Source organism: Phaenicophaeus curvirostris, chromosome 15 (assembly GCF_032191515.1).
Source record: "Phaenicophaeus curvirostris isolate KB17595 chromosome 15, BPBGC_Pcur_1.0, whole genome shotgun sequence".
Lineage (NCBI taxonomy): Eukaryota > Metazoa > Chordata > Aves > Cuculiformes > Cuculidae > Phaenicophaeus > Phaenicophaeus curvirostris.
Genome location: NC_091406.1, coordinates 1,036,486 through 1,063,937, shown reverse-complemented (window position 1 = coordinate 1,063,937; position 27,452 = coordinate 1,036,486). Strand labels below are relative to the sequence as shown.

The following is a 27,452-nucleotide window of genomic DNA, read 5'->3' as shown; positions in this document are numbered from 1 at the left end:
ACGCAGCCACTGCAGGGCTATTTTTAAGGTGAAATAAATAACGGTACGATCAAAGACTCGCATTATTTCCAGTTCATGCTAGAATCTGTTACACTAGACAGGCTTTGAAGGAAGGAGCAAGCCCAGCACTTCTGTCCTGTCCCTCACATGTTTCATCTGAGAAACATTAAACAAAGGTCAATTGACAAACAAGAAAGTTTGCTAACAGAACAAACTAACAGTGATTGCACATTTAACCCTTTGTATCAGCACACTCCTCTCAAAGCTGTGGCCAAGCCCGTGTTTCACAAGGACTCACCCTGCCAACCTCTCTGGCTCTATAGGCGGTGGGTTTAGTTTTCCCGTGCCCAGAGGTTTCCTCAGTCTAATGTACCCCTGACAATACAATAATGGGAACTGGCCCAGAGAGACAAACCAAATTTCAGAAGTTAAAGCAATATCCAACTGTTGCAAAATGGATGCAGTCTCTGTATTTCAGCATCAATAAGGACTGATTTTTAAAATACAACTGAGACGGCATTAGCAAATAAACCACCACAGATGGTAAAAATTAAAACTAACTGAGAGCTAACACGTCCTAAGAACGAAATTGTAAAAAATTAAAATTTAGGGGCAGACTTACAGCCCCCATAAATTTCACCTGACTTTAGGAACCCAAGGAGGCTCTTATTTTAGAAGCATCGTGACAGCAAGCACTCTCAATTCAGAGAGACACTTAACAGCAAAGAATCTTTCAAGCCTGCGCCTTGTCCCCACTGCCTAATGTAGAAACCTGAACTCTGGATAATTACAATCTTAAATTTCAGACCTCAGCACACTGAAATTTAGACAAGATTAACCAAGGCCTGAATAGAAATTATATTCAAATTGATCAGAAGGAATTATTTTCTTAAATATCCTACTTTCCTATTTCTGATCGCACAATCATTGTATACCATTTTCTTCACCTGTAATGGAAATCTTCCCATTAACTCCTATTCTGTTATTCAAGATGTAAGAATTGATTCTCCAAGGTGTTGACCTACTGTCACTCCCAGCAGCTTCTAAAACTACGGACACCAAGGACTCTAGAGCTCTAAGGAAAGCAAAGCAGGCACCGCAAAAGAAATACAATGACTGTCTCTAGCAAGTAACACTGCCACAACAAAACAAACTTCCATTATTTATGCTACTTCTCTGTATTTTGGAAGCTGTAGTGTATCAAAAAGCTTGGAATGGTCACAACTTAAACCATTTTTCCACTGCACCGATCCATAAAGCAATAACAAACCAAGCCAAAGGTCTGTAGTTTCTCAGCTGAGTTGTAGATGGCTCGAGCGAGGCCAAGAGCCAGAGATAAGCAGCCAGCCTCCTCAAGGGCAGATTAATAAGTGTTTTCCTGCATTGCTTATTCTTGCAATTTTAATCACAAGTCTCACAGCATCTGGCATTTTCCCTTCAGCTCCACTTAGGGGCTTACAATTCCAAGACTCTCTCTTTTCTCAGAAAATCAGTTCCAAGCTGAAAAACATGCACTGAAGGGTTAAAGAGGCAAGGCAGCGTGGCCAGTGGGGGATTTCTCTGCACCTCATGGTGAAGCCAACCCTCAGCCCATGGTGCTGGTAGCATTCTTCAGCTTTAAAAGGAAAACTTGACATATTTGAAGGCCTTTGATGAAGGAGGAAACAAAGTCCAGGGCACACTGCTGACACTGTGCGAAGAATCCCAGCTCCAGACAGGCAGAATACTTTGTTAATGGAGTGCAAGAGGTTAACCATGCAGTGGGAGGGCACGGAGTGCAGCTGGGAGCACCTGCACGCACCCAGGCATTGTCCAAACTGGGCACGATAGGAATAAAACATGCTCAGACGCCTGAAGCCCCGAGGTTACACAGTGCAGGGCCTAGCACAGGACTAATGACAGCCTTAACCGCATCCAGAACTGCCTGTGCTGGGCTTTAGCTCTCCCAGCCATGGGATAACCCGATCCCTGCCACTCCCTGGCAGCACCGCAGCTCTCCCGCCCTCGCTGGCCGTCACTGGAGACCACGGCGAAGGCACAAATAATGGATTTCATTCTCTTCAGACTGGCTTTTGCCATTCAACATTCTCCAATAAAGCCACCAAGCAAACAGACCGTAGTTTACAAATATTACAGGGGCTGTCATTTATACAAACCAAGGGCTCCAAAAGACCAGAGAAACCACTAAGTAATCTTGACTGGAGACGGGAAATGGACTGGGCGTGCTCTGAAGTGCTGAAGCATTAAAATGGAAAATTAATAATGACAATTACTCAAAATCAGTTTCTATGAAGTATTATTGCTTTCAAGGTCAGCCTTTAAATCCAATTACATCTCCTGAATTGCAATAAAGAAGAAAGTTTTCACACATGAGTTTGAAGTGGAGCTTCCTCACACCCTCCTCACTCAACACAAGCATTTTACTTCCCATTTATGTGAGGTAACCGGACAAGAAGGCTCTTTAATCAAACCTCACTCTTCTAAAAGTCTCTACTACTGTGATTTCCCAAGATTCAGAATGCTGAGTCTCTCCCTTAGACTTTCTAAAGCCTTGCAGGATACTCAGAAGATGCCTCGGTGTGCTCATACCCAGCCAGCTCCCATAGCCCAGGAGGCAGAACCAGCCCAGCAGCCGCCCGACACACAACTGCTACTGCCCACCAGCATCCCCTGGATGGAGACACGATTTCTGGAACAGAAAGATAACACAAAGTTGGAACTGGGATTCTATAGAAAGGATAGGTAAATTAACCACAATACCTGTGCTGCCGTTCCAGTTTTGCTGCCAAGGCATCCTCTGATTTCTTTTTGGCCTCAAACTAAACGCCAAGAGGAGAGATTATATCCAAGATTGCTGTTTAAGAAACAATTACTGTAAAGCTCCCTGTAAAAGCAGATCTACTTTAACATCCAGTCCTAATCCTTTGGTACAGGTAACACTGGGTGAAAGGATCCCATGAAAATAAACTGCCTGTACATTTATCCCAGAATGACTCAATAATACATGCATTGTGTGGTGCCTTTGAAAAAACCCTCCTCTGCTCAAAGACGGGAGCCACATCCAGGAGCCTCAATCCATGCACTGAAGCTTTCCTAGTAGAAGTATTTTGTTTTGGAATATGTGAGCCTGTTCTGCAGGGGGAAGGAAAGGGACGCGGGAAAGGAAGCAAGTTTCCTGGCAGATCTTTAGCATAATTACACAGGCAAAAAGATCAATTACGGGCATTCACTCAGTCTAATTATTCTCCAGCTTAGAGCATCTACAAATCTAACTTAACATTACATAAATGAGACCACTCAAATACTGGAAGAGATGAGGCTTTGAGCAACCTGATCCAGTGGAAGATGACCCTGTCCACAGCAGGGGGTTGGAGCAGGATGGGCTTTAGGGTCCCTTTCAGTCCAAACCATTCTGCTATTCTACGACCTAGCCCCACAAGCATGAAATGCCAGGTTACTCTGGTCAGAGGTGCCCTGGTACCTGAAGAGCTTCATGTAACTTTTTGAGTCGCCTCCCCTACCTTGCAGCTCAAATACCACGATGAAAGGTGATTTTCCACGCCGAGTAAACTCCCTGTTTCAGGTGGACAGAAAGAAAACCACCAGGCACCAGTGCTGAGCTGAGCCCAAGCCAGCACCTTTCACACAGAGAGGGCCAGCTGGGAGCCCGTGGTGCCCTCAACAACTCCCTCTGGGGCAGGCATGGCTTTCACAAACAATCAGTGCCTCGGCCAGGAAAGAAAATTAATGTAAAACTGCTCCACAACTTAAAAAAAAAAAAAAAAAAAAAAGAAAAAAAGAGATGAAATTCAAGACCATCGGCAAGACCATTTCTTGATGGCTTCTAAGCAAGGTCAAAAGCCTCCTTCCTAAACCCACCAGCCCTAATAGCTGAGCCCTCCTGTCTCGCTAATTTTAATATTTAGGCCAGGAAAACTATTTAATCAGAGGAAAAAAGTTTTAGTTTTTGTGTTTGAAAGGAAAGGAAATGACCAAGTGAAAAGGCATTCTTCGGAGCTTGAATGCAAGTCACAAGTTGCAGAAGAGCAGGAGGCCAGCTGGCCCGCAGCCCGCGTACAGTAAGCTGTTTACTTGTTGTCTACCCACTGATAACCAACAGTGGATCCATGAATCTAAAGAAGAACTAACTTTTCTGTTCAGAGAGGAAGGAAGAACAAAGCAGGCAGTGATAAAAATATTCACTGATGGGGATCACAGTCACTGCTCAACCAGTACAGTGGATTTTTTTAAAAGATTATTGAAGTTTTTAATGTACAATTAAAACCCTTATGTATCAAAGAAGGCAAAAACATTCAGATACAAGCAGGAACTGTGTTATTAAATAGAAGTGATGCTGCTGTACATGCCCCCCATTCAAAACTCCAGCTTTCAGGACTCTGTGCTCCTTGAGCAAGTACAAAGCATGTACAAAACTCAAGAAGATATGCATGTCACAGACATTTAATTCCTTCTAAGAGCTCTCAGTTGTTTAAAACAAAGTTTAACCTTGTGATTCATGAGGGAAAAAACCATGCTTATGGGTGCTTGTAAATATTCCAAATGCTGCAAGGCAAGTAAAACTGTAGCTGCAATGTTTCTGTGGCTGTTTTATTGCACGTGAAGTTTTGGAGCCACAGTCCTGCATGCAGGGATCGGCTCCAGCGGATGGTGCGCAGCGCCCTGCTGACGCGAGCTGCAGCCTTGGGATGGGTGCAGGAACCACGGCCATGGGAACCACAGCAGTAGCAACCAGGTGACCCATGGGCAGTGGCCCTGTCACCCCCAGCAGGGAGCAGCCCTCCAAGGCTTTCCAAGCAGCTCCTCCTCCCTTCTCCTGGCACAAAGCAGGCAAAGATTTGGGGTCTGCATCTCTCACAGACCCTGTAGGCACCAAGCTGCCCTGGGGACTCAATTGGGAAGAGCTGTGGCAGCACCCTGGGGACTGCCCGCTGCTGGTCCACGGTGACTGACAGCACAGGCTCCCGCAAAGCTGCAACCACAGCCCAGCATTTTTGAGCCAGACTGAAAGCTGCCGTGTAAAACCACTGCAGGTACAAAAAAACATTGCTAACATACGGACATTCTGTTAATAAGCCCCAAAGACATCACAGTTGTCAAGAGGCAGTGAGAAGGTATCCTTATTCTGTTACTCATTCACAGAGCACCAGGTGCCACTGGGTTGAATCCACATCTGTATTTGCTGTCAGTGTGCACTGCTCCTGTGACTGCAGCCAGACCATGGCGTGGTGGAGTGGTGGTAGCACTGACAGACGAGATTCACTTCCATCTCCTCCTGCTTTAGGTAGACAGTTACAAAAATCATAGTTTGTTGAAGGAAAAGACTTTATTCCAAGTGGTCTTCCATAAGAAGACACTGACTGCGTCCCATGTGCTGGGACTGACCAACAGACTTCAAACTCATGACTCAAAATGTTTGTCCTACATTTGCATGTCTATGCTGAGACAAAACGGGCATGCTACTTCCTTAGTATCAAATATCACCCTTCTGTACGTATCTTCTAATCTAATTAAATAGGTTTCATTCTGAAAATTTTCAGATATACTTGCATATGGTTTCAGTAATTGCCGGCTGATGATGTAATGGAAACAGGCACTGCTAGGATGGGAACAAAGAAGTTTTCATTGGCCAAAATACTTCCTCTAGTGAACTTCGACACGCCTATCCTGTCAAGTGCAAACCTAGAAACTGTTTATTTATCAAATGTGATAGCACACAGACCAGTTGACCTGCTGAAAGCTGAAATCTGGCCTAGCAAAAGGTTGCATGTGAGAAGCAAAAGGAGCAGGTAACAATGAAGGTGTGAAGATGAGGGGAAGAGGTGGAGCTGGATGACTCCATCTGCTCCAGCTCAGAAAACCAGGTATTAAATCATGATATACAGAGAGCAGCAAAGTGTCAGTTTGGGCTTAGGAAAACAGCCATCACTGTGTCTGCTCTCCAGTTCTGTTACTGACCCACACTGCTGATCAGACACCCCACCGCTGTGGAGGAATTGCCTCCTGTGCTCCCACACAGTCCTCTGAGTACAGCAGCCCTGACTTCTGCTTCCTCCTTGCTTACTTCTTATTTGCATTTATGCATAAAGAAGAGACGGAAGAAGTTGAAAGTGCAAAAAATTATGTGTCTGAATGCTCAGTATAGCTCTTTCTGAATTAATAATCACCGCAGTTTTTAAAAACTTAAGGCTGCTCACCTAAACTAAGCATTCCAAGCACCCCGCTGGGAATTCACCCACCCGCACACCTGGCAGCACACAAACCACGCACGGCTCTTGTTGTGAGGCCATTCCATCCAGTTACCAACTCATCTTCCCCCCCTTTCTCTTGCCCTCTTTCGCCATGTCACCTTTCCACTCACTTCTTCCAAATCATTCTATTTTGTCTTGATTTGAAACACTGGCTGATACAGAGCTTGCTCATACCTCCCAATGTTTCCCCCCGCTGTGCTTCTACCAACAGGCAAATTCAGGTTAAGAAACACACAAGCCCCATGCCAAAAACACATTGCTTAGGTTTTGAAGCCCTTCAGAAGAGGGGCACGAGACAGGTTTTATCAGAAACAGTCTATCAAGTTTTTGTGAGTATACAGGAGACAACTCAGTATGATTTTCATCTGCCTTTCCCAGCAGAACAGCAAGGATGAAAACCACACAATTTCAGCTCACTTTTAAACATGACTGACCTCACCAACAGTAAAAAGAGGTCTAAGGTTTCACATTTGTAAGGCACGGCACTATCCTCTGCACATATATGTACAAGTTCTTATGTTTTCCTGCACCCTGTTTATTCACGTGAACTACTTTTACGTCAACGATGTCCAGAACCATTAAAAAAAATAACCAAAACCCAAAACACTCAAGTAAATAAAGCATCTCCCTGTCTGCAAAAGGTCCATGTACATGGAGAGGGATTTCGTTGCCATTGTGCCACCAATAATGGAAAAAGGAAGCAGAAACTTGACTTCACTCAGAGATCCAAAATAAAAGGTGACCGTGTTAAAGTTAATGAGTCCTACATGATTCTAATCAGATATTCAAATCAGATTTGTGAGATGCAGGATGGCGGGAACGACAGTGATCCCAACCCAACTTCAGCTGCCGCGTGAAAGATGTTTTAAAGCGTGATGCTGCAGAAGTGTTAATAAAAGCAGGTGACACCACAGACACCTGCAGAAAGAGGGAAGTAAAAACGTTCTCCAGTTTGCAAACACCTCAACTCAGCAACATGAATGCCAAACGATGGAGACAAACTGACATGAACAACTACTGCTGGAGAAGCCAAAAGCAACTCAAACACCCCATGAAGGAGGAGTGTGGGCAGGCCAGGGAAGTGCGAAAGGTAAAACTGCTCTTCCTTGAGAAACTGCTATACAAGCAGCAGTTACATAACCTTGCTTCCACATTCTGTGACCAAGGGATGACGTGGTACAGTAGGGACGTGAAAGCTCAGAGACTGTGCTAAATGAAACAAAACCCCACGTCTGACCAAGTTAACTGAAACACTGCTTGCCCAAGCTCCAGAAACGAGAGCAAGGGAGCAAAGCAGTGCATGGAGCAGGGAGACCACATCCAGGGATGATGGGGCCATCAGCTGCTCCCAGCCTGGTCTCATTTAGGGGCACAAAAAGCTCTTCAAAATACAAGGAGAAGCCAATAACACCAACTCTAACAGCAGCAGCCACCAATGCAACATCCCACCACCAGCCTGCACGCCTCTCATTAACCTCTCACGTGTGCTGTAAGCCTAAGTCGAAGCGATCAATACACCGCAGTATCTGCACACAGACTCTTTCCATTTAGAAAGAATTAGAGAAAACCTTCAGGGAAGAAATAACCAATGGGTTCTCAATGCCATTCCCTGCTTATACACCAAGAGCAGCTTTAGTCACTGAAATTACAGTTCCAGGAGAACTATTACAGGTTCATATCATGGCAAATGTATGGCAGCAATGCAAGGTACTGCACACACGGAGATCACATGAAGAGGGATCCGACCAGCCCTCCTGGATCAGCACCAGGAACAGCCAACTGCTGGGATCCCATGGCAACGGCTGCTGGTGACTGCCTGCCAGCACTGACTGCGTCTCCAGCCCGGACCCAAACCATGTGCCACGCGTACACAATCACACAACTGGAATAGCTCTACCCCAAGACTCAATTGTCTTACCTTGCAGCCCCTACAGATCTGATGCATCCCCAAAACGAGGAGTTGGGAGCACCAGGAAGCGCTGCTAACAAAGAGACAACAAATATAATCATGTTCCCTGGGAAATAGGGATTATAAACATAGGAGCACTGAGTTCTGTCTGTTGCTACTAGAAAATAAACAAACAAATTATTGGCATGGCTAAAACATCATCAATTTCTAACTTTTCTTGAATTACAAATGTGCCACATCTGTAGAAAATACAAATCTAAATGTAAGTAGCAGTAAAAACTATACTAATTCTATTGAATATATACCCATTCTATCAGTGTAGATGCACTACAGTTAAGTTGGAGAGAAAGCAGTGACGTAAGGGAAAAGACTTTCTGTTTTCACAAAACTGGGGACCCAGCTGCTCTTGCTGGTGTTGGTGTCCAAGCCCTGCTCTTCCATGCTGCTACAGAGCCTAGAAATGCATGTGCACGGTGTGTGGACACTAGGATGGCTGAGGAAACGCATGAAGAGAACACATGTGACAGAATAATCTGGCTCTATAACACAAGATTTTAATTTCTTCCATGTCTTTGGAGCTATGACTGATGTTTGAAAAAAAAGGAAGGATGGCTTCCCAGCACGTCGGAATTTCCCCAGGCAGCAGTTGGACTGGCCTGCTTCCTAGAACTACCCGGACTTAGCCGCAATTTTGAAGACAAAATGAAGTCTGGGATTTAATGCATGGGGTGGGAGAAACACAAATGCATGTGGATAAAGAGAAGAAAACACACGCGGGGAGACATCACTACATGTGCCACAGAGTTCACAGGTGTTTAACACCACACATTGCATCCTTTCTGCTGAGACTTTCCCCTCCATTCTTTATGTTCAGCTGGTTGACATTTAGGGACTATTTCTGAAGCACTGGAGACAAAGGCCCGATCGAAGTGTTTTGGCAGTCCAGGAATAATTGATCCTCCCCTCTGGAAGAGGCAGTACGGAATGGATGAGCGCAGTGCGCACCAAGGCTGACAAAGCACCAGCCACACACCCTTCCCTTTGTCCCCTTTGGGAATCAAAGCCCTTGTTCACCTTCTGGACTGCATGCCAAGCTCAAGATTTCCCAAAAGCACTGTGAGAGCCCAGAGCCCCTTCCTGAGCCCCAGCCACCAGCTCCAAGCCCTGTACCACATAAGCAACCTACAGATGATTTTCCCTAGACATCCAACTGTATTCCGAGCGGAAGGCTCCCCGGATGGCCTGTCTGTCCGCTCTCTGCGCCTCAGAGAGTTTCCAGCCTGACACTCCACTACCCAAAATAGCTTTGGATCAGCTAAACCAGACACCTCCCTGCATGCTCCCTTTCCAGGCCACACCGGCACCGACCCGGCAGGGAAGCAGGCCATCAGCTTCTCATCCTGAAAAGCAACCACTAAATCCTACCCTTCTCTTCCTAGTCTCTAACCACCTCTCGAGCCCACAAAAGAATTGCTCTTCCAGTTGCATGACAACTTGGGCTGTTTAATTGGTTTCTTTCTTTTTAAACAGACTCTAGCAACCAAGCACCTCAAAAGAATTCAAAAACCCCAAACTCGGATACATTCAGGTCAGTTGTATTGCCCCTGTCCACAGGCTCTCTGACAACCTCACAGAGAACACTGGATGATGGGAGGTTTTCCCTGCAGGAGGAAGGACAGCTATTCCCTAGGAGGCTCGCGTGCTCAGTGATCTGACAGCTTTTCCATCTGCCATGGGCAGAGGTTGGGCTCATGGAACCAGTGCTCCATGTTTCTTACAACATGACAGCAAACCATTGCAAACCCAGCACTGAGAATCTAAACGCAACGTGAAAAAATCCACCTTACTATTAGCACCCAGCTGCCAGGCACCACTTAGTGAGTTACACGTGTTGGAAGGTTTGCTCCAAAATCACAATAGTATGATGTGGCACCCACCCACCACAACTGAGGGGTTTTAAAGCTCTACAGATCTTTTGAATACACAACCTAACCCAAAAAGCTGACCCTACCCCACAGAAGAACACAGTCCTGCGACCATGGCTTCTGTCAGCAGGGACATGCGCCATAATGCTCCAACCATGTTTCCAAAGTCATTATTTCAACTCCCAATGCATAGAACAGGGAGCTTTGCCACCCTCACAAAAGCAGAACCATTACAAACATCTTTGAGCAGGAAAAACAGGAGGGAAATAAAAAAACTCTGTTGAACTTATTTCTTAATACAGAACCTAGAAAGAGACTCCCTGATCCAAGAAAGAAACTCATGTTTGCTCTTGCTTTAACCAAGAATGGGCCACAAGAATACACCCTCCTGACACCAGCTAATACTTCGCGAAATAAGCCTCTCTGAAACAGAAACTTTGGATGGCTGTGATAAAGTCTGGAACTGTAGTCTTGCCATCTATTTCCATGAAAGGCTTCCTTTTTCAAGTTTGTGTTCCGCTTTGTTTTTAAGTGAGGATGGCAGTTTTGAGGATGTCCATGTCTTAAAACACTGCACACAGGAAGACAGAGTTGGTAGCACTTATAAATGCTTGGAAAGATTCAAAGAGCTCAATGCTGCATTTCCTTTAAAGTTCTTCCTCGGTTTGCAGGCTGGGGTCAGCCAGGAATAGAAACCGAAGTCACTTCCTCCCTCCCTGACGCTGTGCTGGGCAGCTTCACCACACGGGTTTGTTCTGCCAGTTGGAACAAACTAAGGCACAAAACTAAGTGGGCTGTTAGCAACAGTCCAACCTCCTGATTGTTATTTAATAAAATATCAGATCTTCAAACCCTTAATGTGTTAAAAAGAGCCCTCAAAGAAGAATCTTTAAAGTGATAAAATAGGCCCAAGATCATTTGTCAAACCAGTTGCTCTGGTTGGAAAGTAGCTGTCAAATACCCAGGGTGACTAAGAACGTAACCGCGCAGGCATCCTCATGTCAACTGCTCATAAAAATAAAAGCATGCTCTGCTACTCAAAATAAAGAGCTCCAAGCACTCTGAGGTTTAAATTTACCTTTTATACAAGGAGTTTCGGCACTAAATTTCATTTTATTGTCATGCAGTAACTTGTCAATAACCTGGCACCACGTGTGAGCGGCGCTGCCAGCTCCACCAGCAGACAGCAAACAGTGAACCCATCGCGGAACTCGTTAGAGTGGTTTTGAAGGTGTAAGAAGAGCTTTCTTGTCCATTCAGAAAATGGAAGGAGTGTGGGGCTCAGGAAAAAAACATTTGTAATTTGTAAAACCCTGTGAAAATGAAACCAAGGGACTTTATAACAGACCAAGACTCCGGTTTTAAAAAAAGATTACTTCCCACCAAACTTGGCATGACCAAGTGACCTTTAAGCAGCCTGGTCTGGTCTGTAAGAATGCAGAACGGGTTGGAAAAAATGCCTTTTCTGAAACACATATCACAGTAGCAGCTCTTCAGCCTGCAGTCAGCACCAAGGGAGACTGTGGTTGTGATACAGCATCTCTCCCACACTTGTGCTACTTCAAATCACAGAGAGGGTGCACAATTTCATCTTCGTTTTTTTCTCTTCAGCCTAAAGCTTGTTAGCATCATTCAGTCAAAACAAACACAAAAAGCAGCACAAGTCTCCCCTTTCCTCCAAAACAGGGATTACATGATTTATAAAATTAATGAGCAGAAAAGACCTACTATCACTCTTTACAAATTCTATTTTTATCCACGTTTGTTTGGAAATCCAAGTAAGGTAGCAAAACCAAACTGAATTTATTTACAAGTGAGTACAGCTTGTGACCTTTCACTCTTTCTTTCTTTATGCTCTGTTCCATTTCCAACCAAACACTCCGTAGCAAGTACCTCTCCAATACAATCATTTAGCATATTCATAAGACCCAATCCTACTGAGCCAAATGAAAACACAGAAATTTCTTTTACTGAAGTTAAAGAATTAAGAAAAACTGGCACAACCCCACAGCCTCATCACACGTCTTTTCATCTAGAATCTACCAAAGATGATCACTGGCAAATAAATAAGAACTGTGTATTAAAATAATTCACTAATATATCTTTGGAGTTTCCTTATCAACATCTTAAAACATTTTAACAGTTAAAATGTGATAACAGAGCAGTTTCTTGCCTGCATGAAAACCATTACACAGAGGTGAATCTTTCTAATGCAACTTTGGGTAAAAGAAGCTCATTTCTCCAGGCTATTTTAAAGACCCCCAGCTTTCAGACGTAACTCACAAAAGTAACTCAACCGCGTACCACTGAAAATTGCTCCATCTCCTGCTTTTTGAACACATCCTTCTCCTCAGCCCCCTTCCTCACCAATGCTGTTGTAGCCCCAGCCCTGTCTTTAGCATCTCTAATTTTTCAAGTATTTTTAAATGCCTGTTCTCATGTAAGACTGCTTTTCTTGCGTATTTTATATTTGCTTATATTCTAATCTACTCTGTGTTTTAAGAGAACCAAGATGCATAGCTCTTTTAAAAAGAAAGTCACATTATATCTACAAGTTCATCAACCTCATGCTGGGATGATGCGATTAATTTTGGAGCAATTTATAGATAATACAAGATTGACAGAAATTCAACAGGCAAAACAAACAATCAAAGAGGACCTGGCAGCAAATGTGACCTAAGAAAGAGATATTTGAGAGAGAGAGAGATAGAGAGAGATTTGAGAGAGAGAGAGAGAGAGAGAAGCGCCAGGTAATAGCAGATGGAAATCAGGCCATGCAAATATGAAGTTCTGCAAATATGCATTTTCTTTACGTGAATATGCAAGGGGCTGCATTCTTGCCTATCATATCCATACGTGGGCATGCAGTGCACGCAGGTTTTTAGTGCCTATCTGTTAAAAACCTTTAGCTGATGGTGTTAGTAAGTGATTGCTTTGGAAAGATAATAGAAAACTCTAAGAAAGAAACAAAAATAAGCCCAAGGAGAAAAATACACAGGCACACAGCACTACACAAGGTGCCTACGGAGTTGAGGTATGGATCCCAAATATATAAAATGAAAAGCCACAGAAGAAGTGAAAATCATATTTATGACAGCACGTGGTAACTGCATTCATCCACAGCTCACTTTTAAGAGATCAGGGGTCACATAACCCTGTCCTGACAACGCATCGATCTGACGGTCAACCTACGACAAAACTGCACTGTGCGTCCTCGTCTCTTCAATGTGGCAGTGAACAAATGGAAAACCAAAACTGCTGTGGAGAGCAGTACAGGAGCAGGCTCTGACGCAGACTGGTGAAGCCTGGTGGCATGCCACAGCCCCTGACAAACACCTCAAGCGCCACTCCTGATTTATGGAGATGCTTCACCATGATGCAATTGCCATTTGCGGCACCTGACGTGTTCTGGCAACACCATCCTGGCAGAGCTCCCTTCCACACCAAGCGCCACCACAGCCACCAGACCCTATTGCTACACTATTACACACGGTCACACGCACACTAGGCAAGCAGGTTCTCCAAGCAGTGACAACAAAAATAAACTGCATCAGCTGCTCTCTTCTGTCCCAGTCACCAGGCTCGGCTCAGGAGAGACCGGCATGCAGCTGGACAGCCCTTCAGAAGCCTGGCAACAAAAAACCCATAAAGAACCCCAGAACTTCACAGTGACGCTCTCAAATGTGGGTTCTGATGGCAGGAGAAGGCATGCTTAGAGACATTTCACGTGATCTGGAGGGCTCAGAGATGCACTGAAGCCAAAAATGAGGCCAGGTGCCCACACCCTCCACAGCAGCAGCATCCCTCCTGAACATCCAGCAGGGAAGGAGGACAGCAAACAAACCCCGTCCTGCCACACATCACTCACACAATTAGAAGGGAGCTGTAGGATTCTGATCTAAGACAAAAATCTTCATTTTATAAAGATCTCGCCCAATTTCCAACCACAGATGCCCCTTTTCACATCATGCTCACCCCATCAGAAAGGTGCAGCCAAGCTGCTGCCTCCTCGTCAGCAAAGTTGTTCACAAGGTATTACCCACCTTCAAACCACTCTTCTCAACGAGCACTTCCAGGAGAAGCAGGTATACCAATATTAAGAGGAACACACATAAACCCTGACCTCCCCAGGTTTGCAACAGAAGACTGAAGCCCCCGAGGCAGCCTTTAAGACCACCACAACAGATTTGTTGCATAAGCACAATGACTTCTTCCAGTTTTCTTGACCCGCTGATAATCAAAGCATCAGATCTCAGAGACTCCAGAATAAAATTAAAGCAAACAAAAAAGAAAAGCAAGCCACAAAGCTATAAAATCACTTCCATTATTTGCTTCTTTGAATAAACTATGTACTTTATCGACATGCAGGTATTCGCCCTCACCTGCCAGTGCAGCCAGCTTCCCAACTTCCCCAGGTAGTATCTGGAGGCAAACTACTCAATTGTGACCAGAGCTCTCTTTTAAAAGAGCGCTAGAACGCTGAGCAGTATTTACTTACTTAAAACTTATTGTTATGCAAATGAAAACAGCTAGAAGTGAAATATATGTATAAAGCAACAGCAGCATAATTTGTGCCCTGTTGCTCAGAAGTGTTGTATGAAATCTTGTGTGGCCATGATGCATAAATATGATCATGATCTCCAGCTGTTTTCTGACACGCAGTAACTGTACAAATCTATTACAGATAGCGTGAAGAATGTGTTCCTGTAAAATCTAACATGGAACTCTGTTTCTGAACTAAATTACAGTAGCAGTGACCTGGATTCAAGACAGACATTATTATTATTATTTTGGAAATCCTTCCCCAACAGCAGTTTTGCCTTTGTGATCTCAGGATGGTTGAGATCTGTGATCAAGAAGTGGAAGCTGCACGTCACGTTGCATCTGCACAACACAATATGAGCAGCTTGTTAGATACTGGTTTTCAAATTGCATCAGAATCAATTTTCTCGGAAGACTCAGCATGGGTCGAGAGCTCCACAGGTACATATGGACTTATGGAGCTTTAATTATAGCCCATTGATACAGACTATGTGAAGAATGCAGCGGGCTGGTAAAAACGTCCTCCATGGAAGATGTCACGATGGCTTCTGAAGAGCACAATTTCCTCTAGAAACCCACACAATTGTAGTGATTATTGATTCAAGGAACCATTATTATAAAACTCTACATGATATCCTGGGTAAGTAACACTGTGTCCTGGAATCAAAATGTATGCCTCACATAAAGGAGCAGGCAGAGCTGACATCACCTACATGACAGCAGTGCCCTCCACGTGCAGCCAAACTTCCCTCTCCCTGAGCCAGCGCTCAAAGCTCTAGCCACCCCTCACCACTAAGACACTTCTGGGACACATGGAGGGGCTGCGTGGGAAACCCAGAGGTAGACAGGATATACAATACTTTTGCCACAGTACCCATCATTATATTTCAGCAATACAGCGCACAGCTCGCACGCAGGAAGACGTTGTTTCAGCCAGGAAAATAATTTATAGAATCATAGAATGGTTTGGGTCAGAAAGGTCCTTAAAGCTCATCCAGTTGCAAACCCTCTGCCATGGGCAGGGACACCTCCCACTGGACCAGGCTGCTCAGGGCCCCATTCAACCTGGTCTTGAACACTTCCAAAGCAGAGATTAGCGTCAGTTGAGTCAGGTAAATGCGTAGGAGGCATGAGCCGAGCAGGACACCTCTGTAGTGCAGATGAGGCAAGAAAAACTTCAAGGAGAGAGAGTAATTGCACGGAGCTGTTTTCCCAACCCAGCACACCGCTTCTGGATGTCCCATTACTCACCCCTCCAGTAACCACCGTAACCCAAGATGCTGGACTTGTTACACAGGGGGACAACTTGCACCTTGTACTCCTGCGGCAAAGCAGCAAGAGTTGCACGTCCACAGTCTTTTGGTTTCCTTGTAATTAAGTCTGTGACACTTAAGTGCTTCAATGCACGGATGGAGCCTGCCCTGTGCAGGTCACCCTTTGCTTGGGTACCTCTGCAGGTGACTAGCAAAGCTGTACTCACCAGATGCCTCACCCTTATTGACGGTCAAAGTAACTGTAAATTTTGCATTTAATTCTTTTTCCTACAGATATTTGAAGCCAGCTGATATGAAGCCACTGCCAAGACAAGGAGGTGCCTTTCTCTGCCTTTGTGTGTCATGTACTCCAGCTGTACTGGTTCACTCCTGTCCCACGGGGATGAGGCTATTCACTGACGGTATCCGCCGAGTATTTCCAGAACCCAGCACTGAGAACAGCATTAACTCCTGGTCTACAAGCATCTTCGTTACTTCAGCAAAGGCTGTATGATAAATTGGTATCATACTACAGTGAATCACTCAGAAAACCGCTGTGATGAGAACACGATTAATCTGTACACGCAACAATGCAACATATTAATACTTCAGCAAATAAGATTAAAATTTGTGTATACTGCCAGACTCTGGTGGACAAAGACGATAAAACCAGAGGGAGCTTAACACAACAGGCTCCCTTGGTCTGCTGCACTGTGTACTTAATGTTTGGTTAAATACCCTTCCCCAAAACCACCTTGCTGCACACACCCACTTCTGTGTCTCAGCACAGTTAGAAGCCTGCAAGAAAGCTGGGGAGGGACTTTTTACAAGGGCATGTAGTGACAGGATGAGGGTGAATGGCTTTAAATTGGAAGGGGGAAGATTTAGATGAGACATTAGGAAGAAATTCTTCATGATGAGGGTGGGGAGGCCCTGGCCCAGGTTGTCTAGAGAAATGGTGGCTGCCCCATCCCTAGAGGTGTTCAAAGCCAGCCTGGATGGGGCTTGGATCCCCTGATCCAGTGGGGGGTGGAACTGGATGGGCTGTGAGGTCCCTTCTGACCCAAACCATTACACAATTCTGTGATTCTATAAGTTGATCATTTTCTGAATACATTTTGAAGCTTGTTTCTGTACACCAGAGGTGACACGCTCTCAGTTATTTTAATAACACAAAGCCAAGATAGACTGAATCTTTACAAAGTTTTTCTCATTGCTTATAACCGGGACCGAAAACAGGATTTTATTGGTACGTTATTTATCTCAAGAGTAATGACAGTGGAACTGCCTGCAGAATGCATATGTTCTGCCACACCAGCCTGTCAGGGGTAGGGTGTTGACGCAGGCAGTCTTCATCCATCCCAGAAAATGAATGGAGATAGAATTGGGTCTTGCAATATTCCACAGGCAAGGGGGTTGTGAGGAGGAAAGTTACTACCAAAAAACATATGTGCATTTTCTCCCAGGCACATTTCTGAGCGCTGAGTACTTGCTTTCCTTGTGGAGAAGACACTGATTGTAACACCCAGTGGTGCGAGAATGGATGTTTCTCAGGCCAGTGGTAAAGAGCTTTAACAAAATGTCCCAAGAAAAAGGCTGCCAACCACATTTTGCGCTAAAGTGCCAACACTCAGTCCCTCCTCTGCTCCAAGAAGCCCTCCAAAGGGACCCAGAAGCCACAGGCTACAATAAGAGGACAATGAGTTAAAAGGTTGCTTTCTTGACTGAATACTGCAGAATAAAGAAGAAAATATTAAAGGAGTGTGGCTAAAATTTTTGCAATCAACTTATCAGAGGAGACAACGCAGCCAGCACAGCACCTGATCTGCTGAAACACATCGCAGGAGTGAGGCAGGGAGGAGTTGTGAAGGTATCCCTGCTGAAGCCCAAGCCCACAGAGCACCACCTTTTCCATGGCACTTGGGACTCACTGCTACAACAGTATCTCCCCTGGAAACTCAACCAGGTTAAGCACAGGGCTGGTGAACAGTGCTCAGGGACAGAGAGAACAAATCTGGTGTGGAAATGAGAGAAATATCATACCTGACCTTGCAAAGTGTAACAAACGGAAAGGGTCGTATGCTGGCCCAAGCATACATCCATCACAGCAGGGCCAGGTTCTTCCTTGGGGATTTTCACTCCTGAACACGAGGTGACATTTAACAAAGAAGAATTCAGGATCGAGAGGAAGCCCCTCCAGGCCAGGGAGGCCGCGAAAGGGGACCTAGGGAGAGAGAGGGACTTGGCAACCTTTTAGACTGCAGAAAAAAACTCCAGTTTGCAGTCCCACCTACGCATGGAAGAGCTACCGCTTGCTCTTCTCCAGAATTAGCAATAACAGCCAGAATAAGAAGGAATATCTGCATCTCCAAGAGGACTTGCTCTCATTGTGTGAAACACATCCTGAACATAGCAAGGAGATGATGCAGGAGCTACTTGATATAGCTCACATTTATGAGAACATTTGTGAGTAGGGCTGGTTCCTCCACAGTTTTGCTTTCAGCAGCAGCAGAATACAATGGGATTCAGCCATTATTTAAGATGGAAAAAAATGCAATGGGCAACAAAGAAATCAGCTTGTGTTTTATAAGCTAGAACTGGGTTTAAGATAAATTAGCAGGAACAAACAATTTCAGTTGGACTTACAAAAGCCTACTCAGCTAACAGACAGCTGAATGAATCAGCTACAACTGGAGAAAGCAGATCACACCTTACAGGACCTATTTTCTACCTAGCTACCTCTGCACAGTGCCTTATCACGCATTCTGCAGGATATTCCCCATTCATCCCTCCCTTGCAAAATTACAGTAGTTTTTGTCACGTATTTCTGAGACTCAGAACCCAAGCCCAGTGTTACATTAAGCTGACAAATCTCAACACAGACTGTTGAAACCCTGAGCACTCCAAATAACAAGTCTGGGTTTTGTATCAAAATAGAATTATTAAAAGAGCCATATTTCCGTATGCTGCTGACTCAGACAGCATTTTAAGTGCTACATCCAACCGTGCCAAGCCACCGGCCTTGGCCAAAAGCCAGGCTGGAACAATGCGGTAAGACAAACGGACAACTGACCTTTTACCATTTCTAGCAAACAATCACTTTTCCCCCTTTCCTTCTAGTAAAATGTCTCTATCCAAGAAGAATCCCAGTTGAGGAGTGACAGCAGAGAGGTAACTTCTCCTGGAACCAAAGCTCTGGATCACGACTGACAAGCAAAACTTTTTTCTTCCCCTCCAGGTTCTCCTCCCATTTCATGGCTTCTCTCAGCTCTTGCCCTTTCTTAAACTTCCTTAATGATCCTTATCCCCCACAAGCTTAAGTACTAGGAATGATTTCAAATGTAACAGGAGAAGCCATAACGCTGCCAATGGGGCCCAGTTTTGTAAATTCTGGCTGCAGGCGAGGAGAAAAAGCGCACAGAAACCCCTGCGCTGCTGCGCTGTCTCCCGTCGCCCCTCACTCCCCCGACAAGGCACTTCTCCAGGAAGGCAGGGGAAGAAGAGTCCAGCGATGGATTTAATGTATAAACCATACAGGAGACCGACCAGTCTGTGGTGCTACAATAATGTCCTTGATATTTAAGTTTCCACCACCATTTGCCCAATAAATCACCGGCAACATCCCACTTGAGAGACACCATCGAACCCTCTTGTTCTGCAGTGAAACTTTTACCAAACGCTTCCAGTCTGTTTTACCCCTCTTCAAGACACAGCCCCATAAAGAAAATCTAAGGCACATTGCCTGAGTTTGCCCACTCCCCACCTTAATTCTGTGCCTTCTCCTTAGCTCATTCCCCTGCAACTGACCCGCCTGCTCAGCTGGGAGAGACCAGAGCAGCCTTGCAATGAAGCCATCCTGCCACCCCTGGAGCTTCCCTGCCAATCAAGATGGCTCTGAGCATCGGCTGCTGAAACGCGGCGCTGCGGCCCCAAGTTCCGCACATCGGCACAAGTGCTGGCAGGCTCTGATGTACAGAGAAGTGATTTATTGACCATCGCCAATCCATTCCCATCAAACACACTGCTTAAGATGCACTTCGGTCGTTAGCTTCGCAGTCCCTCCTGCCGCTCATAGGAATATTGATCAGTTTCCTCAGCCCTGATTAACGCCTGTCTCATTAAAGACAGCACGCTGTGCTATCCATGGAAGCAGAATCACTCAAAAATTGCATGACATCAATTCAAGATGCAGTGTCTATGAAGACACGTTACATTAAAGCAGCCAGATTAAACACAGCCCAAAACCCGGGGCAGAACAGCAGCTTTTCTTCACCTATGTGCAGTATAGAATGAATTAACACGGTAAAAATGGTCAAATAATTCCACCAACACCAGGAAATACTTCCTAATGGAAATTAAGGTTTGGTGATTTTGAATTCTCACGATCCCAGCCACCACCTCACAGGCAGTTCCTAAAAGAAGGCAGGAGGGGAGGACCACAGGGACCTGGCAAGATCGCCCTTCCTTTGTTTGGGAAACAAATGCCAATGTTGTTAAGTCTTCTGTAAGAGAAACAAACAAATCCTTAAAGTAACCCAGTTTAGACCAAATATTCCTTTCAAAGTTCAGGAAGAAAGAGAATTCCTGCTCCAAAGCCAGGCTTCATTAATACCTCAGACATTTTAAAAAGAACATGGAGTTGCCTCTATTTAATGGCAAAAAAAAAAGAAGGGAAAAAAAATTCCAAACAATTTTTAGAATTGGATTTACTAATTTTGTGTGTAAAAATCCTTGGGAAGCAAACCCAACTTTTGGAAATGCTAGAAATAATGCATTTTTATGCAAACCTCAACCAGGAGCCACCCTATGGTTCTTTACACGTTCCTTAAATTAAGAAAAAAAATTATCTGAAGGGAAAAGAAAGCAGGAAAATCTAAGAGAACCTGGCAGGAGGCACGAATGCAAAGACTTGCAGCACAGCGCTGTTTACACTGCCCATGGTGGTGGCAGGATTTTGCCTCCGATGCCAAGGATGGTCCCTCGCCTCTGAAAGGAGCTGTGCCAGGGCTCCTGCCAGCTCTCTCACCCACCCGCCCAGCGCTGCGGGCTCCGTCTGACCCCAGCACACCCAGCCCGCTCCTCCAAACCACCCAGGAAAAGCGGCGATCAGAGCCCACATTGCTGCCCTTCTCCCTCCAGGATCTGATCTATCCTGTACACAGCAGCAGCTTCAGGGTCTTTCATCATGTGATGAGTCACACAATATGTAAAATTTGTGTTTATGGAATTCCCCAAATGCAGGACGCACACCTACACATAAACCATTCCCTTCGGAATGCACACAGCTCCACTGAAATATCTGTAAATAAAATCAATGCGTGAACTTCACAGAAGTCGTCTCAAAAGCGACGTTTCCATTATCTACGAGGAACCTGCTTAAGCAGTTACTGGAATTCACCTCCCAAACACAGAAACGTTTCTTTTTGGTTTGATACAGATTTTATAGTGAGTGCCATTAAAGATGTAGTGACAGCAAAATAAATCCCCCTGCAAAAAAACCACCCTCATGAAACAAACTAAAACCACCATGGTAAGTTGGACTGATTACGCAAAAAGTCAGTATAAAGGATTCCTAACCTGTCAAAATAAACAATAAGGTATGTTCAATATTCATATAGCAAACTGAAATTTAACCACAAATTCCGGCTTTCTTTTTTGAATCCCTTGCATGACAAATTGCTTTAAACACTTCAAAGAAAGAAAATGCACATGTCCACTGCAAAAATCAAAAACTACAAACGAAATTTAGCATGAAAGCAAGTTAAAAGTTATCTTCCTGAAACAAAGAAGAAATCCTCACACACCTCATTCCAGCCGTGGGAAAACAGAGCAAGTAATGCGTGGGGAGAGCCCCGGGACCAGCCCTGAGACTCTGGGGATCAACTGTCAGTGGGGCAATAAAAAATAAAGCTAAACCAGATCCTTCACTAAAAGTCTACGATATCTGGTTTTACGTATATGGACTGGAAGAGCCATTTTCTAAGCTTCCAGAGAAACAGCAAAAGCCTCTTCCTCCACTGAGACCAAACGCTGCTGGTGCGGGTCTGCATCCAGCACACAGCAGTGAAGGAAAACACAGGACGAGGCAAGCGTTCCCACTGAAACTGGAACCTGTTCCCAGCTGCGAGAGCAGACGCACAAACTGCCCACTAAGAAAGCTGGCACCACCACTGACCATCACCCTCTGAAGGGCAGAGGAACAGCAATTCCCTGGAATAGCTGCACCAGGAACTGCTGGAGAAAACTCTGCTACAAAGTTCCTTGGAATAGGTACAAACCTGCTCCCCTGAACCACCCTGCTCTCAAAACCAAAGCAAGCCCTCCCCCTTAAGAGTTAAATTCCAGGTATGTTTAAACCTTTCTGCAAATATTCATGTTTCTTTAAATGCAGTTATTAAACAAGCAGCTCAGTATTTCCTACTCAGAATCTTCTTGTCCATGTAAGGTAAATGCAATACCAAGCAAAGCTAAAGCTCTAGTTCAGCTTAAATCGTAGTTCTAGACATTTACCCAGCAACTAAGTTATTTTTGTGCATAACTTAAGTAACATGAGGAAGAAAAAAAAAAACAAAAGCCCACAAAGATGGATCCTCTGACCCTTGAGAATGAGGGAGCTTTCGTATACACTTAAATACTTCCTCCTATGGAAGTACGCCTTGCATATGGATCCTTCTACCACAAACTCCATTTTCCCTCTAGGTTCTATCTTGGAATTTGTATTTTTATTTATTTATTTTACAAGCATGCCAGCTCCCCTGTTTTCAACCCTTTAATATCGATAATTGTGAGCACTTGGTTAAAGCTACTACTGTATTCTGGAATAAACACACACCAGCAATGATCGACAGCCATACAGAGCAGACGAAAAAGGGATGACTATCTTCGAAAGGGAAAAAAAACGCAAACAAACCAGCATGCATGCAGTTGTGCTAAACATATTTGTAATATTTTAATAAAGATCAACAAAAACCAATTACCTTGAATAGCCATTAGAGAAAGCAGGTCTGCCAGAAAGGCTAAGCGTTCCCAAAGGAGCCAACGTCTCATCCCCTGATCCTTGGCACCTATTCCAATTTTCTGAACTGGCAGGAAGAGATGGAATGATATTAAAAATTGGTTTCTGATCCTGCTGCTGAGAAAGCGATGGAGTATTCAGATCATAGTGATACATCTGTCCCCCCGATGTGCTGACACCATGGATCGATATGGCAGAGACTTTAGTACCCAGCAGGTTAGACCCAGAAAAGTTTGCCTGGCAATAAATTGGGCCCATGTTTTCCTGCTTTATGCCAGGAGTACAGAGTTCAATGAAGTCTTCCTTTTCTGTTTTCACTTGAGGCATCGGCATTTTGGAACTTGATAAAAGGTCACCACGGTCATTAATTTTAGGTTTAGTGTCAGATAAAACAGGAGGCTTGCAGTCTTCACTGAGACTTCCTTCCAGGAGAAACGCATCATCTGCAGATATAGGGGACAGCAAGCCACTGTCATCTAGCAACGGGTCAAGCCTCCATGGGCTCCCGTTGGGCTCTTTGCCGGGTGATACCGGCGGCAATTCTAAATCCTGGAGAATATCCAGGGTGCTTTGGTCTTCAGAGAATAATTTCAAGTTGCCACCATTTGAGCCAACCTGGTTTTGGACTGCAGTTCCTGACTCTAAAGGGACGTTGCGGCCAGCCATGCCTGGGAAATCTGGCTCAAGCGGCACCTCAGAAGATATTGCTCCCTTTGCGTCCTCGGCTGGGCTTGAGGACTTGTTCAAACTTGCAATACTTTCTTCCAGGAGCCTGAAGTCCGTTTCTCCAGAAGAGGCACCGATTTGGCCCTGCTGCGAAAATCCAAGGTCGTTTCCCATCACTTTTGCATCTGTTTCACCCATGTACAGTCCCATCGAGAGCGACACTGCCTTGGAAAGGTCTGGCTGAGGCACATTGTTTACTAATCCTTTTGAAAAGTCAGCCAAAGCAGGTTGCTGATTGGAATCTGACTGAGAAGACGCAGGGAGAGGAGATGTAGACACAGAGGCTGGTACAGTAGCTCCACCCCTGAAGGGTGGATGGAAGTCCATCACAATCCCTCCTTTGGTACTGATAAGCGCATTTTTCCTTGTTTCGTCTTGATCCGACGAGTTAAGCAATTCTTTGGAATCCATTAGTTTAACTTCAGCTATAAAAAGATCAGAAGCATTCAAAGTTAGCACAGCAAGGGTATTTTAATAACTGCTTAAAAAAGAAGCCTAAATCACCAGCCTGGCAAACCTGGTTTAGCTGCTCTGAGAATCAGAGCGCAGCAAATCAAGCTACAAAGTTACCTGCGCCACAGCTTTCTCAAACCCACTGGTTTGTTAGTTTTTTCTTTTGGTTTGGTTTGTTTTATTTCTGACTGGTAACAAGGAAGTGTATATTTTAAAGCTTTGCTAAACCCGGATGAAGTGGTAAGTCTGCCTGCAAGCAACTCGGAACCAGACTAGAGTACAAGACATCTTTCTGAATGCTCTCTAGCTCTGTCACCCTCCCTAGCAAGAAAAGAAGCATAAGAACTATTAAAGTACACAATTTACAAATCTGAGAAGGTAACTTCCCTGGCATTTAACGACATCTTGAGCAGAGCAGGGGAGAAGGACATTTAAACCTCCCCAAGTCAGTTCCCTCTCCTGGTGGGTTCAGAAGCATCACTCCCAACAGGTACTGAATCTCCCGAGCCAGCACCCACCAGCCAGGAAAGACCTACGTGGTTTGTTATTGCTCAGGAGCTATACAACCTCTATGCCACACAACACAGAGTCTGCTATCTTTGCCTGGGTTCAGCTTTAAACGCAACTCACCAATCTTGAAATAAACTCAACACAATTCTTTAAATAAATCTCAAATGCATATATAATAATTAACCAAAAAAATTCTACAATTTTCACTAGCTTCAAACCCTTCACAGCTCACGGCTATTCTCTGCACACATCTAACACTGAAAACAAATCTCCCAAGTTTCATCTGCTTGTATTTACTACATTTATTTTCAGCACAGAGCAAAAATATTTGGAGAATAACTGTAAATTCTTAGGCAAACTGCCTACACTGCTTGCCTATGGCCTAAGCTCCCAGCAAACAACCAAGAGCAATCAGTTCCCCCCTCACCGAGTCTGGACGAGGGGGCAATGCCCAAGTTAAAGCCCAGCCAGGGAATTATCCACCAAACAGAGTGACCCAGAAGTGCCCAAAACAAGTTTATGGTTGCCTTAATGATAAACCCGCCAGCTCTGCCGCCCATTTTCCCCAGCCTGCGGACGAGCGCTGCTGCCTTCTCTGTGCCAAAGTTAAGCCTGTGATCAACAAGAGGTCCCCACGTGGAAGAATTTTAAGGTCGCCCCAGCGAGCTCTGGCCTGGGCAAAAGCGTCCGAGCAAGAGCTGCTCGAGGCAAAAGCTCTTCTTGGTCCCTCGACGCCGTGGCAGGTGCCGGGGTCCCTGGCTCTGCTCACTCAGGCGACAGCTCTCCAGGGAGCAAAAGGGGATGGGGCAGCCCCCCAAAACCTCACCGAGCGCAGATGACACGGACCCACCGCTGGGCTGGGAAAGGGGGCACCGCAGCACAGATCGGATCTGTCTGCCTCCAGTTTTGCCTTTTTTCCCCCTTTAACATGAAGGGGAGGAAAAATGTAGTTATTCCTTTTGACAATTTGCCCAACGCCAAAAAAAAAAAAAAAAAAAAGCAGCAAACCATCCAGCGTAGGAAACGTGTCAAAAATCAGATGCAAGGTTCTGCTAGAAAAGAAAAAAAAGCTGCGAATGTTCAAAAAACTGCCCAATTACGATAAATTCTCCTTCCCAAAGTACACTTTTCAGAGCAATGTGTCGAGACCTGTTGAGCCGTCTCCCCGGCACACCCACTTCTGCAAAACAGCACCAGGCTGGGAGGCTGCGCCCCGCGCTGGGGGGACCCCGCTCCGCGCCCCAAACGGGGGACACGGCCCCCGGCCAGGCGGGGGGACCCCGCTCCGCACCCCAACCAGGGGACACGGCCCCCGGCCAGGGGTGAGGGGGGACCCCAAGCTGCTCCCCCCCGAAAAAGCCGATATCGACCCCAGACAGGCAGGGGGAGACGCTGCTCTGCTCCCCCAAAAGCACGAGCCCCAGCGGGGGTGAGGGGGGACCCTGCTCCGCTCCCCCAAACAGCGGGCACAGACGCCGGACGGACGGGGCGGGGGAATGGACCTCGTGCCGCTCCCCCCAAACAGGGGGCACAGACCCCGCTTTGCTCCCCCAAACAGGGGACACAGACTCCGGAGAGGGGCAGGGGGGGACCCGCTTCGCCCCCTGCTCGGGGCACGCAGCCCCGCCGAGCTCAGCCCCCCGAGGGACACGGGCCCCCCGCCCCCTTACCTGCTCGGCGCTGCCTCAGCCGCCCACGGCCATAGCGATCCAGCAGCCCGGGAGGGTGGGGGCGATCCAGCGGCACCAGACCCTGCCCTCCCACCGCCTTAATCAGCGCTAATTGCCCCGCGGAGCCGCCCCCCCCCGCCGCCTCGTCCCGCCGCGCCGGGCGCTGCTCTGCCCCCGCCACAAAATGGAGGACGGAGGCAGCCGCCTCCCCAGCCTCTCCCCCTCTCCTCCTCCTCTCCTCTCTTCTTCTCCTCCTCCTCCTCCTCCTCCCCCGTCCCGCCTCCCGCCGGGCTCTCGGCGCCGCCCGCCCCCCCGCAGCCCCCGCGCCCGGACCCGCCAGGGGCGGCGGAGAGACCTGCGGGCTGCGGCGGGCAACGGGGGCCCCTGCCGGGCGGCCGGGCTACTGCAGCCCGGGGAAACGGGGCCGCGGGGTTAGTAGGGCCCAGGCCGGGAAACGGGGCCCCGAGGCCCCGGGGCTAGTGCAGCCCGGGCCGGACAGCCAGGCGACTGTACCCTGCGCTGGGCGACGGCACCTTGGGCTACCAGGCAACTGCAGCCCGGGTCAGGCTACCGGGCTACTACACCCTGTGCCAGGCAGCTGGGCGGCTGCACCCGCTGCCCGGCAACCAGGCAACTGCAGCCTGTGCTTGAGCCACCGGGCAACTGCAGCCCATCCCCGCAGGCAGCGCTGCCCGCCAAGCGAAATCCAGGGAGCAGAGAATCCTGGAGAGGAGCAAAAGGCCACGCGAAGCTGCCCTAGGGCTCCGAGTCCGGCCCCAGGTGGCTGGGATGGAGGCCTTGGGGATAAACCCCAGGGAAAGAGGCAAACCTCTCAAAAGAGCTGAGGGAAGAGGAGGGGCAGGGAGGCCTACACGCATTGGTCCCCTGGCCAGCACTGGCTGCACGGATGTTTTCATTGAGAAGGCTGAATAAACTTCGCAAGTTGTGGTAGTTTTTCACTGAGAAGTTAACAGATTTGGGCATCTTTTTAACTAAAGAAATAGTAACCGGGTCGTGCGCTGATGTAAGGTTGGATTTAGACAGCAAAGGCATGGAAGCGCGGAGTGTGGTGGTGGGACATCCCCAACACTTGGCCTCCCCGCTGAGGGGACGGCCCTGCTCCTCCAGCCCTGCCTGCCCCACGCCTTCCTGGGCGAGAAAAGAGCAGAAACCATCATTC

At 46.4% G+C, this 27,452-nt stretch overlaps 1 protein-coding gene across 1 annotated transcript in view; it reads right to left on the bottom strand.

Annotated features, from left to right (window-relative positions):
* The window catches only part of NR3C1 (nuclear receptor subfamily 3 group C member 1), a 58,979-nt gene extending 32,569 nt beyond the window's left edge, over positions 1–26,410 (bottom strand). Inside the window, exons 1-2 of the mRNA XM_069869451.1 lie at positions 26,273–26,410; positions 22,876–24,064 (exon numbers count right to left, since the gene is read on the bottom strand). Coding sequence (XP_069725552.1) covers positions 22,876–24,050 — 1,175 coding nt within the window. The 5' untranslated portion in view covers positions 24,051–24,064; positions 26,273–26,410. The remainder of the gene's footprint in view (positions 1–22,875; positions 24,065–26,272) is intronic.
* Between the last annotated feature and the right edge of the window lie 1,042 nt (positions 26,411–27,452).